This window comes from Trichomycterus rosablanca, chromosome 9, assembly GCF_030014385.1.
Source record: "Trichomycterus rosablanca isolate fTriRos1 chromosome 9, fTriRos1.hap1, whole genome shotgun sequence".
NCBI classification, from domain to species: Eukaryota; Metazoa; Chordata; class Actinopteri; order Siluriformes; family Trichomycteridae; genus Trichomycterus; species Trichomycterus rosablanca.
Window position 1 is genome coordinate 29,285,638 of NC_085996.1, and position 13,998 is coordinate 29,299,635.

At 39.0% G+C, this 13,998-nt stretch overlaps 1 protein-coding gene across 5 annotated transcripts in view; it reads right to left on the minus strand.

The window, feature by feature from the left end:
• Positions 1–13,998, minus strand: part of snx17 (sorting nexin 17) — a 64,358-nt gene that overhangs the window by 27,968 nt on the left and 22,392 nt on the right. For all 5 annotated transcript variants that reach the window (XR_010013732.1, XR_010013731.1, XR_010013730.1 and 2 more), the window contains exons 6-10: positions 11,401–11,491; positions 9,019–9,106; positions 4,929–4,998; positions 3,479–3,571; positions 3,137–3,340 (exon numbers count right to left, since the gene is read on the minus strand). Coding sequence is in view for 1 of the 5 variants with exons in the window: in XM_063002198.1 (XP_062858268.1) it covers positions 3,137–3,340; positions 3,479–3,571; positions 4,929–4,998; positions 9,019–9,106; positions 11,401–11,491 (546 nt within the window). In the remaining 4 variants the exon portion in view is untranslated. The remainder of the gene's footprint in view (positions 1–3,136; positions 3,341–3,478; positions 3,572–4,928; positions 4,999–9,018; positions 9,107–11,400; positions 11,492–13,998) is intronic.

Genomic DNA, 13,998 nt, shown 5'->3' on the forward strand with positions numbered 1-13,998 from the left:
AGATTTCCTTTTTCTTTGTCATGATAGTCGTCCCACACACTCTGCATGTACTTTACTATAGGTTGATGGGTATATTTTTTTTATAGTTGGAACAAAATATCCTAGTAAGTAGATGACTTGCATATATCCTGTAATGTGGCATCTGTAGTTAAACACTCATTACCTGTGACAGTTTGCCTTAACAGCACAAAAAAGAAACCGCAACATCAGCAATGTGGCTTTTTTTTTTTCTCCCTATAGCCCCCACAAGCTTTTCTCCTCCTCTGCTTTCTAAAAGCTTTAAACACTACAAATCTCACAGATTTCATCAAATCAACTCTAGTGCTTCTGTATTAGGTCCAGTTTGTCTAGAGCTTCCTGAAAATGCTGTGAGCACACAGCATTTTCAACTTCCCCTAAACTAATGACATACACAAAGCACAGTAAACACAAGTCAGAGTAATAATGGGAAACGAGTGTGGGTGAGACCTTGTCTGAAAACACTTCCTCTCATCATTAAACAGCACTGCAGCAGCAGTAGTTCCAGTCCTACAGACTGACTTGAAAACCAAAATGCAGAAACAAACACACCTATAAACAATGTAACAGTAATGTTTGTCTGTTTGTTTATTAGGATTTTAACGTCATGTTTTACACTTTGGTTACATTCATGACAGTAACGATAGTAACGATACACAAGGTTCATTAGTACACCAGTTTACCGTCAAACACAGTAGTGGACAATTTTGTATCTTCAATTCACCTCACTTGCATGTCTTTGGACTGCCGGAGGTAACCCACACAGGGGAGAACATGCAAACTCAACACAGAAAGGATCTGGACCGCCCCACCTGGGGATCGAACCCGGAGGAAACCCACACAGGGGAGAACATGCAAACTCAGGGGAGAACATGCAAACTCCACACAGAAAGGATCTGGACGCCCAATCTGGGGATCGAACCAAGGACCTTCTTGCTGTGAGGCAACAGTGCTACCCACTTAGCCACCGTGCCGCCTAACAGTAAAGTAATTCGATTTAAACTGCCATTACGCTGTTAAGACCTATGTTTCGAAATGACTGCCTGTAAGTTGTTTGAGAATACAGCATGTACCCTATTTTAGTCACTGTATTTCTGAATGTCTGCCTTGATTGATGATGCAGACTGACGTTGGTGGGCAGGTTGATCTCACTCGTCTCAATGAGATTCTTTACTTAGTCATAATTAGCCAGTGCCAACGTCATCCCAGCAAAGCAGAAATATTACTAATACCAGTGCCTAAAGGGAGAGTCACAATTACCATGACTGCAGGAAAATAATAAAGGAAATTAGAAGCAAGCAGCCTGAGCACAGTCAAACTAGTTTTAGTACTATAAACATTACTTAGTCATCTTAAAAAAAGCCTTCAAAATAGATCAAACAGATTTTAAACTGGCAGAAATACCCTAATTACCCCCGAATAACACCAGCTAAGCCAATTAACAAATAACTGTCGATTTGTCCTACCTTATCGAAATTTCCTACCATAGTGCAGATTTATATAGTAATTATTTGTAAGTTTTATCAATTTATTCTTATTAAAACTACACTACAGGTAGCACATCAACAGATCTGTATCTTATTATACACTATAGGTAGCACATCTCCATAGATGTGTATCTTATTATAACTAGTGGTAGCACACCTTGATAGATGTGAATCTTATTAGACACTAAAGGTAGCACATCTTGACAGATCAATATCTTTTCATACAATATAGGTAGCACATCTCGATAGATCTACGTATATCCTTATTATAGCACATTATATGCGCATGCATAGTCGAAACAGATGTGCGCATGCTCAGTGGGACATCTCGAAAAGTAGAATAAATCGGCAAAACACCACCCTGTTTGCTATTTTTTTTATGTTATCTACAGATATTTTGGTTTACTGAGATGTTTGGCTTCTGTTAAATAATTCGTTACAGTAAAATAATATAAAACTATAAAAATAAAACTAATTCTACCAGTAAATAATCCAAGTTATGCTAACAAGCAAAGTGGAAAGTTAACTGTGCCACTGCTACCTGTAGAAAGTCGTTATATTTTGTTGTTATATTGTGGCAAATAAAAAAAGGTAAATGGCTTTAAAAATACATATTGCGAGCTGAATTATAATGTGAGGTTACAACAGTCAGTGGGTGTTCTGGAAAGTTCGTAACAGAATAAGGCAACTAATGAAGGCTAATGAGAGAAGTTAGCTGTCTTTAATATACTTATACATTTTGCAGTTTATAGCTTCAGTTAACTGTTTACCTGTGAAGAAAGAGGCTCAATTTAACTTCAAATGTCGAATAATTCTAGTAAATAATAATTACTTTGTTTTCTCGTCATTTTAAAATTAGCAGTTCTTCGCAAATTAGCAGCCAACAGAGGCCGTAACTGCTGTAGTAATGAGGAATCCCTACTGCCCGCCTTTCTTCAGACATAGCCAATCACGTCTATGTATGTTCCCAGCCAGCCAATAGCAGAGCTGAGATTTGAATTTGAGCGCTCGAGAGCTACAGCGTGTTAGACCGGGTGGTGCAGTAATAAATGACATTTTAATTTCATACCTAATTAATTTTGATAATATTTATTTATTCAAATGTTAATGCCATGTTTAACACGTGTGTAATTATGTTTCTGTCTGCTTCATCTTGTCTTTATTATTTGGGCTATTTTATATATTCATTTTTATTTTAATGGCTGCAAGGTAGGTTAGTTGTTTTGAATGGTAATAAAACCAAAGATTGTTTGGGGAAAACATTTTAAGAGAACACTGCAAAATGATCAGTTTTTCTGGTTCATACTATTTATTAGTATGTGTTTTAGTAAAATCAATATTTTTCCCCAAATTCCAAAAACAAACAGTCATTTGAAGGCCATAGCCATGAATTTAACACTGGGGGACCAAATCTACTGGGGTGGGGAGTTTCTCAGGGGTTATTTTACATAGATTAAATTAAGGGTTTAAAATTTCTGGTTCTGGATGCTTTATAAACAGAGCCACTACAATTAGAAACTTAAACCATCCACCCACCCCAATTTTTACACAAAAGTGAGACAGATTTATTACATATTAATCCTCAAACACAAAGCTAATATTACACAAACCTGCAATTAGTTCACACTTACAGATGACGTGACACGCCAGCATCTCATGCGTGTTACTTTGAAGCTGCCCTCCTTCATTTGTTTATTGGGCAGTTTAATGTGAAAGTTGAGCTCATTGTTACCAGCACTGACGATGACTTGGCATCCTTTTTCGGGAAAATCTGTGATGCAGGGATCAAACTTGATATAGCCATAGTACTTCAAGGTCTGTGCCAATCGAATAACCTGTATCAAAGAACAATGATAAATGAAAGCTACATCGATGCTGCTAGAGCAGTTTTGAAATAGTAAACACATTCAAGATTTAGCTCTCTGGCCCCAGATTGCAAATGCACAGAAGATTAAATAGGTCTGAACTTTCACCTCTTTCTTTGAGCCTTTCTCCTGCAGAGATTTCAGCTGTTTGTGTTGTTCTTTGTTCACCAGAATCCAACCTCGCTCAATGTCTGACACCGTCTGAGAAGGTAAACACACTGTATTTAGTTTTGTTTACATGCACATACAGCTGTGTGGCAATGTACATTAGCTTCACGGACAAGCTAATGGTCTATTGTAGCCTACACTTATTCCAAGGCTTTCCACAAGATTTCAGTAATGTGGGAATTTGTGCCTATTTAGAAGAACAAATATTTCTGGCTCACAATCAACATTTATTCTACCATGCACTTGGTGTAACACCTGCATTCAGGAAATCTGATTCAACTCATTATTACGTTTAGTTGTATTAGCCACACCCAATTGCTAACCGATGTACATAAAGTTACAAAGTTTCTTTCCAACTCTGTGGCAACAATTTGGGGAACACCCAATTTTCTCGGCATGACTGTGCCTTGTGTACTATTTTGACATAGTATGACAAATCGATGTAAAGGAACTGCTGTAGCCTGTACCACTACACCACTGAACACCTTTGAGATAAACTGGAAGCCAGGCTTTCTCATACACCAAGTGCCTGAGCTCATAAATGCTCTACTTTACTACACTGTGTATTTGATATAACCCTATAACCCTGCAATTTTATACATGTTCATACACTCAGTGGAACATGTATAAAATGCAGGTTTCAGAAAAACATATTCAACTGATTAAAAACAATTTAATGCATTTCTAAAAATGTGTTCTGCATTACCAAAGTGTGCACTTAAAGAGTGTAGGGCACCGGTTAGAAAATAACCTTTATGTGAGTGTATTTCCACCACAGCTGGCCTGGCATGACCTGTACCTGTATATCCGGTAAGGTGGTTTACAAGCAGGAAACCAAAAGAAATAATGTGGAATTGATTAACAGCAGGTACTTCAATTAGCTTGGTTGCCTCGTTGCATGTGCTAAGCTCTCTAACATGAAAATATGTATTTTATTAAGAATTGTGTATCCCTGCACCCCTAGGCTATAAGAGCATCATTTTCAAAGCCATATTGTGGTACAGATAAAAATTCAATCTGATTTACATAGAGAACCAGTGAAAGAATCAATCATTCTATTTTTATGATGGTACTAAAATTACTTTTCCGGCCATGCATTACTGATAGAATAAAGCAATTAAAATGCAAATGCACTGGTTGTCATAAAGAAGAAAAGGCAAATTCAGATGGGGTTTTAATTTTAGCTTGTGACTATCTGAAATATAAGTTTTCTACAGATATTTAGTGGTATTATGCGATAGTTTGTAATTGCGCTAATGAACCTTAAACCAGATGATTTATTGTATGAACAGAAGATAAAACATGTACAAATATAACAAGCCTTATTTCAGAATAATAATAATAAAAAAATACTTCCAGTATGATTTCAGATGGAAAACAGATAGCCTACCTGAGAATATAGTAAGTTCAGACCCACTCTGTCCTCCATTACATCATTATCATATGCCATGTCCCAGTAGCTGTACAAAAAAACAACAATGAATAAATATTAGTGTTTTTATTGTAAACTGTGTTGGTAGAAAAACACAATCTGCATCACAAAGAACGTCTCACCTCCTAGGTATGAGTACTATGCACATCTTCACCCTCAATAATTATAAAGACTATTTATTGTCATAATTTATCATGTTTTATTCAAAAACACTTATCTCCCTTCGCCATTCCATAAGATCAGGCCGGCTAGCTAAGAACTAATCATTTATTTACTTCAGTTTTCATTTCATTTTCATCAACCACTATACTAGTCAGCATCGTGGCAGGACTGATTCCACCGTAAACACTAGGAGAAAAGCAGGAATACCCTGGACAGAGTAGCAATCCATCACACCACCCCCATCTGACATAGCCAACTCGTGTCTGTGCAGACACCAGGTCAGTTGAAAGCACAGCTGAGATTCTACCTGGTACTGTGCTAGCATAATAGACTGCTGTGCCAACCAAGCACCAGTACCGACCAAGTTTATATGCCATATTAATCTGGTACTTGAAATAAACCAAAGCCTTCATCATTCAAAAACTTCACAAACCACATACAACTATACTGAATAACACTGTTCTTACAGTATTAATATTTTTATAGTAAATCATCACTTATACTTATTAAACATTTTTTACAGTAAAGCAAAAATGCCATCAGGGTAAAAAAAAAACAAAAAAAAACGGAGGACTGGTTTTGTTCTGCATGACTAAATTATGGGATATACATAAACTAAAATCAAATACATAAATATAATCCACTAGTTGTGATTTTATGTCCTTGTTGTTCTCAAACAGCTTATGGGTTGGCAGGTACAGGCAGGTTTTCTAACTGCCAATTATCTTAGCTTACTTTGGTCACAAAGTAAAAGCTAGCAAGATTCCAGAGATCTTGTCAGCATTAAATAATAAGAATATTATCACTGGTTTTAAGTTGTGAAGCTTAAAGCATGAGCTAAAGTCCCCACAAGTCAAGTATGAAGTAGCTGGTGAAGTGTTTGAGTGGCACTGTGTTTCCTGAATGACTAACATAGCTGTGATAATTAAAATCTTCATCCAGTCAGCATAAGACAAATTAGGTTGTGGTTTTCTGGTCTTACATTTCACTACACAGCATGACATTCCTTTAAACTATTATAAACTAACAACTCAGAGTCAGCTTTCACTCAACAGCTTTGAATATTCTTGGTCAGTCTGTCTGGCTCAGAGGTCTGATTGTATGAGTGTAGCTGCTCTTCTGCTTTTCTCTGTTACTGGAAAACATGCTGCACATCTGTAAACCCAGTCACCCAACACACCACATACTTTTATATCTTCTATTTCATTTTAACCAAAAACAAAAGGTTAGAAAGAGGGTCAGAAGGATTGAGTTTTCTTTTTTTTTGTTTGGTCAAAAAGCAAATAAAAAGCTGCTGTATGTGCTGTTTAGGAACTCGGGGAAACAGAGGATGAAGGCGGGGGAGAAGATTGCGAAACGGAGAGAAAATGTTTGCGTAGAACTATTTCATAAGAGAGATCAAGCTTGCCAAAGGGCACAACAGTTACGAGAATTACAGTATCAATATTAAATATTTTTGCCAGGATTGCTAATCATTGAAGACAACCAACAAGTCTGCCTGACAAATGATCTATTCTAATTTTTCTGCATTTCAGCAGAGTAAAACTTAAAAGCCTTTAAATCCAGCCTCCACTGGGGTTTCAAATGTACTGAAGAAAAAAACCTCTCTTGAGAGCTGTTACTGTGGAGGCTGGTCCAATGAAGCTGGAAAACGCACCTATATACTTGCTTTAAGATGCTAAATAACTCAAGGTCTACAGGAGAGCCAGACCAGGCAGAAACATTTACATTTTCATTTTCAGCATTTAGCAGATGCTTTTATCCAAAGCGACTTACACAATGAGCAATTGAGGGTTAAGGGCCTTGCTCTGGGACCCAACAGTGGCAACTTGGTGGCGGCGGGGCTTGAACCGGCAACCTTCTGTTTACTAGTCCATTACCTTAACCACTGAGCTATCACTGGCCCTAAAAGAAACCTGGACATTCTTCTGAAAAAAAGCCTTCAGAGACACTCTGACTTCCCTTTACATTCTTTCAGTTTGTGTGAAAGTGCAAAGAAAAGTGAAGTGAGTGGTAACTAAACATGCTCTTGTGATTTAGTGGGTCACAGTGTACAGTATTTAATATGCTGAACTTACTATATTATTGAATGCACCAAATACACTGAGCAGCCATAACATTAAAACCACCTCCTTGTTTCTACACCCTTGGACTACACTACTGACTGTAGTCCATCTGTTTCTGTACATACTTTTTTAGCCTGCTTTCACTCTGTTCTTCAATGGTCAGGACTCTCCCAGGACCACTACAGAGCAGGTATTATTTGGGTGGTCGATCATTCCCAGCACTGCAGTGTGTGTTGTGCTGGTATGAGTGGATCAGACACAGCAGCGCTGCTGGAGTTTTTAAATGCCGTGTCCACTCACTGTCCACTCTATTAGACACTCCTACCTAGTTGGTCCACCTTGTAGATGTAAAGTCAGAGATGATCACTCATCTATTGCTGCTGTTCGAGTTGGTCATCTGCTAGACCTTCTTCAGTGGTCACAAGATGCTGCCGGCTGTTGGCTGGATATTTCTGGTTGGTGGACTATTCTCAGTCCAGCAGTGACAGTGAGGTGTTTAAAAACTACAGCAACGCTGCTGTCTTATCCAATCATACCAGCACAACACACACTAACACCACCACCAACTACAAAGTGCTTCTATATGGTAAGTGTAGCTGATAAAATGGACAATGTGTGTAGAAATAAGGAGGTGGTTTTAATGTTATGGCTGATCGGTGTAAATCAGTCCCGCCAAAAACAAGCAAAAAAAAATAAAAAATAGAGCTAATTTATTCAGAAATGGTTCTATTACATCTGTTTTTTAACTGCAACGAATTAAAAAGAAAATATAGAACTATTTTACATGCCTTGACAATTCTGACGTTTTGTAAATACATAAAGCAGTGTAAAGGGGTCATGACAGATGCCTCAAGTCTCTGTGCTTAGTATCTGACACATACATTTAATTTGGAACTGACCCACATTAAAAAAAACACCACAATTTAAAATTTATCAGATTCTTAATTCAATTCATCTACGTTTTTAAATTCATAATATCTACATATTCAAGTGTAAAAACATGCATTCAAATGCTTTAAAAGCTTTTTTTCTTTCAGCTGCTCCTGTATTTGGGGGCCACCACTGCAAAGCCTTACAGCCTGCATAACTCATTTGGCACAGTTTTCTCACTGGATGCCATTCCTGACCTAAACCCTCATTTTTTCCAGGCCTGGGAGAGGCAGTAAGATTGCACTAATGAGTGCACCTCCAAATGGCTAGACTCTTCGGCCATTCACCACACCCCTCGAAATAGGCAATCATAATCATGACTGTGTAGACACCTGACCGGCTGATAGCACCACTGATATTCAAACCCCAGATTTCAGTGTTTGAAGACCCCACCCACTTAGTCAAGTCATTTCCACACCCAGCAGACACGGTGCCCAATTTGTGTCTGCTACAGGCACTGCCAATTGTACTCGCTAGATGGCGCCCAGCCGACCGGTAGCAGAGCCGAGGTCCGAACCGGGGTGTTTATAATCTCAGCGCTGGTGTGCTACAGAACTGTCTGTTTATTTTGACTGCACCATAGCAGTAAAAAAAAAAAACTGCTACCTAGTCATTTTGATGCAGACCTGTATGATAATGTCGTTAACACTGTCACTTTGCTTTTTTCTTTAATACTCAATAGCCCATTACTCATGATAGTATCCTAGTATGAAAGGTTACCCATACCATCAATAATGATAAATGAATATAAAGACAAAACATGACCTTAATTTATTGTAATTACACAGCTGATACTGATTTATCATGTACTGACAATCTCTGGTATTGAAACTGTCAGACAGTTATTGTTCTGTACAAAGATAAATGAGAACAGCGGTGTCATGGTGTACCTTTTGCGAAGGACGATGTGGTAATCAGGATTGCACAGGCTAGTGACCGATACGTAAGGCAGCTCAAACTCCTGCAGCTTTCTCACGACTGCAGAACAGAGCAACGAGAGACAGACCAACAAACAGAAAACACAGTGTATGAGTAGCTTTAAGGACATTTGCATGGTAAGATAAAAATATTAAAAAAACAGACAGATGAGGAGGATTCCATCTGGCCAAGTTTCAAGAGAGCACAATGGCATGTCATCAGATTACAAAAACGGAGTAGGAAGACAACGCTAGTATTTAAAAATACATACAGAGCCACGGAAAACATCCCTTTTGGCGCAATGGCATTGATAATCTGCATGAGACGTCATTAAATAAACATTACCAGAGAATTGAATTTCATCTGCCAAAAATGCAGATGGATTTTAAATGGGATGTCATGAAAGCACCAGTAGGTATAATGTGTTGGACAGTTAAAAATCGATTCACATGTGTATCGATTCAAATCGGTTTACATGTATAATGAATCGATATTCACTTTAAACAGCAGAGGACACTGGCGCTATTCACCTTGCCTGGTTGACGTCACTACAGGGTTGCCAGGTTCGGAATTTTCCAGCCAAATTTATTTATGTTTATTTGTGTTATTCATTTATTTATTTAATGTGGGATTTATTTCATGTCAGTTTTTTTTTTTACACAAGAAGGGAAATGTGCAGCATTGTTTTGCATAGTTTGTACCTACCTCAAAAATAAAAGGGAATTCATTATTTAGATAAATAAAAGATAAACACAAATACAGTATTTTTTTTAAGAGAAATAATAAAAGGAAACTTTGTCATAATTCCGTAATCATGAACCCTGTATCATGAATCGCATCGCATCGTGGGTAAAGTGTATCGTTACATCCCTAGTCCCAATACATTTGTCCATATAGTATATCAGATATATCTCTGACCCCACTGACACAGGTTGTGATATTATTCTTACTCATTCACCAAGGATGACAAAAGATGTTTTTTTAGACAAATGTATATTAGCCCTTCTTGCTTATCTGCATCAACAACTGCATCAGAATCATTCGCAGTCCTCATGTGTTGACCTTTGCACTTTTGAGGTAGGTAAATCGAATATTTGTCCATTCTCAAAGACCCACCGTAGGCTATAGGAAGTATAAAATAGAATACGACGACATCACAAGAGAGCTCCCGTATGCCAAGAGCATATTAATTTTCCTGTCCCTCAATAAAATGCACTGGCACCCCCCTTAGGCTCACTAAGCCGCCCTAGTAGGCCACGGCCCCCTGGTTGAGGGCTACTGTATATATTTATTTATTTATTAGGATGACAGAAACAGTAGTTACTTTAAAAGATTAATTATTTCACAAGTTTAATATCAAACACAGTCATGGACAATTTTGTATCTCCAGTTCACCTCACTTGCATGTCTTTGGACTGTGGGAGGAAACCGGAGCTCCCGGAGGAAACCCACGCAGACACGAGGAGAACATGCATACTCCACACAGAAAGGACCCAGACCGCCCCCACCTGGGGATCGAACCCAGGACCTTCTTGCTGTGAGGCGACAGTGCTACACACTGAGCCACTTTGCCGCCCGACCACTGTATTAGAGCACTAATTGTAGGATGACTTTAAAGCCATTAGTTACTCAGGGACTAATGAAAGTCAATAAACAGTTAAAACAATGTCAGGATTTTAGAGTGGGGTTTGTATATTCATGCCTATTCAGCCAAAAATGGGTATGCGGTCAGGGCTCTGTTCGGGTCACTGAAGTTTCTGTGCCCCTGAGTACGAACCACAACTTTGTACACAAAGGCACAGTAAAGCTCGGTCAGGAAAGGTCCCTATCCAAACTGTTAATGGCATTTTATTGTTATATATATAATATAATTACCTTTAGACAATAGGTGTGGCCGAAACACCAGAACTCAAAAATTAGGAGGGGTGTGTAAATTTTTTTTAATCGTCCACCCATGGGTTATATGCAGCCTGTAACACAGAGGTGTAGTGTGTGCTTCTACACCACTGGCCTATTACATCAGTATGTCAAGTCCACAAGACCTGTTTGAGGTCAAAGTTGAAACCCACTGGCCAAAATTATGACTCCTAGTGTCATAGTTAAACAGTCCACCCACGTTCTGCTTCTGAGAATCAACAGCCTTACTGTTTAAAATTCCAGTTTCAAACTCTCAAAACACGGCATGGGTTCAAACTAGATGTGTTCCAGTGAAGAGACCTCGCCAAAAATAAACCGAAAGTTCAATATTTTAACACACTATATGCATACAACATGAGGTGTTCCAAACATGTCAGAAACTGCTCTGATTTTATCAAATCTGCTGCCAAAGCAGTAAATGAAATCTGTTTACTCACATGTATAGCCTCCGTCCAGCCCCTCCTGAACTAGAAAAAGGCTGAAATAGCCCACTAAATCATCGGGCAGCTCCAGTTTCGATGCAACTGCCTGTTGTGAGGAATACAAAACAATTCATTTAATTCATAATAGATCTTATAAAAAAAACCCTCGTCTAAACATTTCATACTGTGAAGATTAACAAATGAACAAAATCCAAATCAATACCAAGAACATTTGGCTCCAGAGCTTTATTCCTCCTTATTTTTTGAGTGTGTCTAATAGGGAAAAAGACTAACATAAGCTTTGAACATACACCGATTAGGCATAACATTATGACCACCTCCTTGTTTACCATATAGGAGCACTTTGTAGTTCTACAATTACTGACTGTAGTCCATCTGTTTCTCTGCATGCTCTTTCATGCTGTTCTTCAATGGTCAGGACCCCCACAGGACCACCACAGAGCAGGTATTATTTGGGTGGTGGATCATTCTCAGCATTGCAGTGACACTGACATGGTGGTGGTGTGTTAGTGTGTGTTGTGCTGGTATGAGTGAATCAGACACAGCAGCACTGCTGGGGTTTTTAAACACCTCACTGTCACTGCTGGACTGAGAATAGTCCACCAACCAAAAATATCCAGCCAACAGCGCCACGTGGGCAGCATCCTGTGACCACTGATGAAGGTCTAGAAGATGACCGACTCAAACAGCAGCAATAGATGAGCGATCGCCTCTGACTTCACATCTACAAGGTGGACCAACTAGGTAGGAGTGTCTAATAGGGTGGACAGTGAGTGGACATGGTATTTAAAAACTCCAGCAGCGCTGCTGTGTCTGATCCACTTATACCAGCACAACACACACTAACACACCACCATCATGTCAGTGTCACTGCAGTGCTGAAAATGATCCACCACCTAAATAATACCTGCTCTGTGGTGGTCCTGTGGGGGTCCTGACCATTGAAGAACAGGGTGAAAACAGGCTAAAAAGTATGTAGAGAAACGGATGGACTACGGTCAGTAATTGTAGAACTACAAAGTGCTTCTATATGGTAAGTGGAGCTGATAAAATTGACAAAATGGTCATGGAGTATGAAGACTAAGAAGAAAAAAATATGAAAACGGCAATAAGTTGTCCAGAGGAGCTTATTAATGTTTAACTTGGCACTGTTGATGCCATTCTTTCCACGAGTCAGTGTGTCCTAGTCAGCACATTTTTGTGAACATTGTCTCATGAGGTAAAATATCTCTCCAGGAAATATTAGCCAAACAAGCTCACAGAGGGGGACCAAAGAGTAATGTAACACAAAGCATACACACTGTGTGTCCTCAGTTCAACTTCTTCTTACTAGTGAGTTTTAAAGTGCTCGTTAAAGCAACCATAAGATATATCCATTGGGAGCTTCATAGATTCAGTTTCTAACAGAACAGCCACACACAAGCCTAAGATCAACACGTGCAATGCCAAGTACAAGCAGTTAAAGCTTGTTATTTGGCATGATGACTTACTTCTCCATCTTGCAGTCAGGGAACAAATACAGGTTTTAAAAGCTACTAGGAAAATCGTACATGCCTGAACGATTAATGACAACTATACATTTTGCCAGAGTGAAAATTATAGTCTGAAGCTTTAGTTTAGACCAGTGGTCCCCAACCACCGGGCCACGGATCATGCGTCATTTACTGCCGGGCCACACAGAAGGAATAAATAATTAGAGATAGCTAGAAAAGCAATGAAAACACAGATTCCATTTCCAACACATTTTGGGTGTTATTGTCTCGGTGGGAGCATCCCGTTGCAGTGAAAAAAGCTCAGGATTTCCACTGATTTTCCATCATTCGTGAGTAGTATTGTTATACTATTTTAAATCCCCCCCACCCCCACCAGTCCATGATGATATATTTTATATGAAACAAGTACATGGTGCAAAAAAGGTTGTGGACCGCTGGTTTAGACTGAACATTCTACTTAACTGTGTTCTACCAACTTTGTGGCAATCTGGGAAGGATTTTTTCCCCTTGTCACAGCATGACAATGCCACCCTGCACAAAGCAAGGTCTATAAAGAAATGCTTTGTCTTTAGTTTGCAAGAACCTAGCTGACTTGCAGAAGCCCTGACCGCAACCAAATATAACACCTTTGGGATTAATTCAAATCCTCACTGCACAAAGGTAATATCTTCCAACCTCACTACAGCACATAGGGATGGATGTTTGGTCCATATACTTTGTGCCTAATGTGGTTTATAAAAGTAAAGTTTGCTTATGTCTAGTTCACACTACACGATTCTTGTCCTGATTTTCGCTCGCCGTCTGGTCGGCGCTAGATTTGCCGGCTCGGGAGCAGCTCGGCGTTTGCTCGGTGATCGAAACTCGGCTCTCAATCGCTATGTGTGAAGTGCTCAACAACTTGATCCGACCGACTGAAGATAATTATCTAGCTTGCTTGGATATGAGTCGGTCGACCGGCAATGAGTGTGGTCTCGAAACGCAGGGGAGGAGTTGGGACACAAAAAGGTGGGACAGGGACACAATCAAGTTTTACAGTATTTCTGACCATATTGTTCTCTACAAAACATAATACCAACGTTGCATTGCAAAAAATATTTAT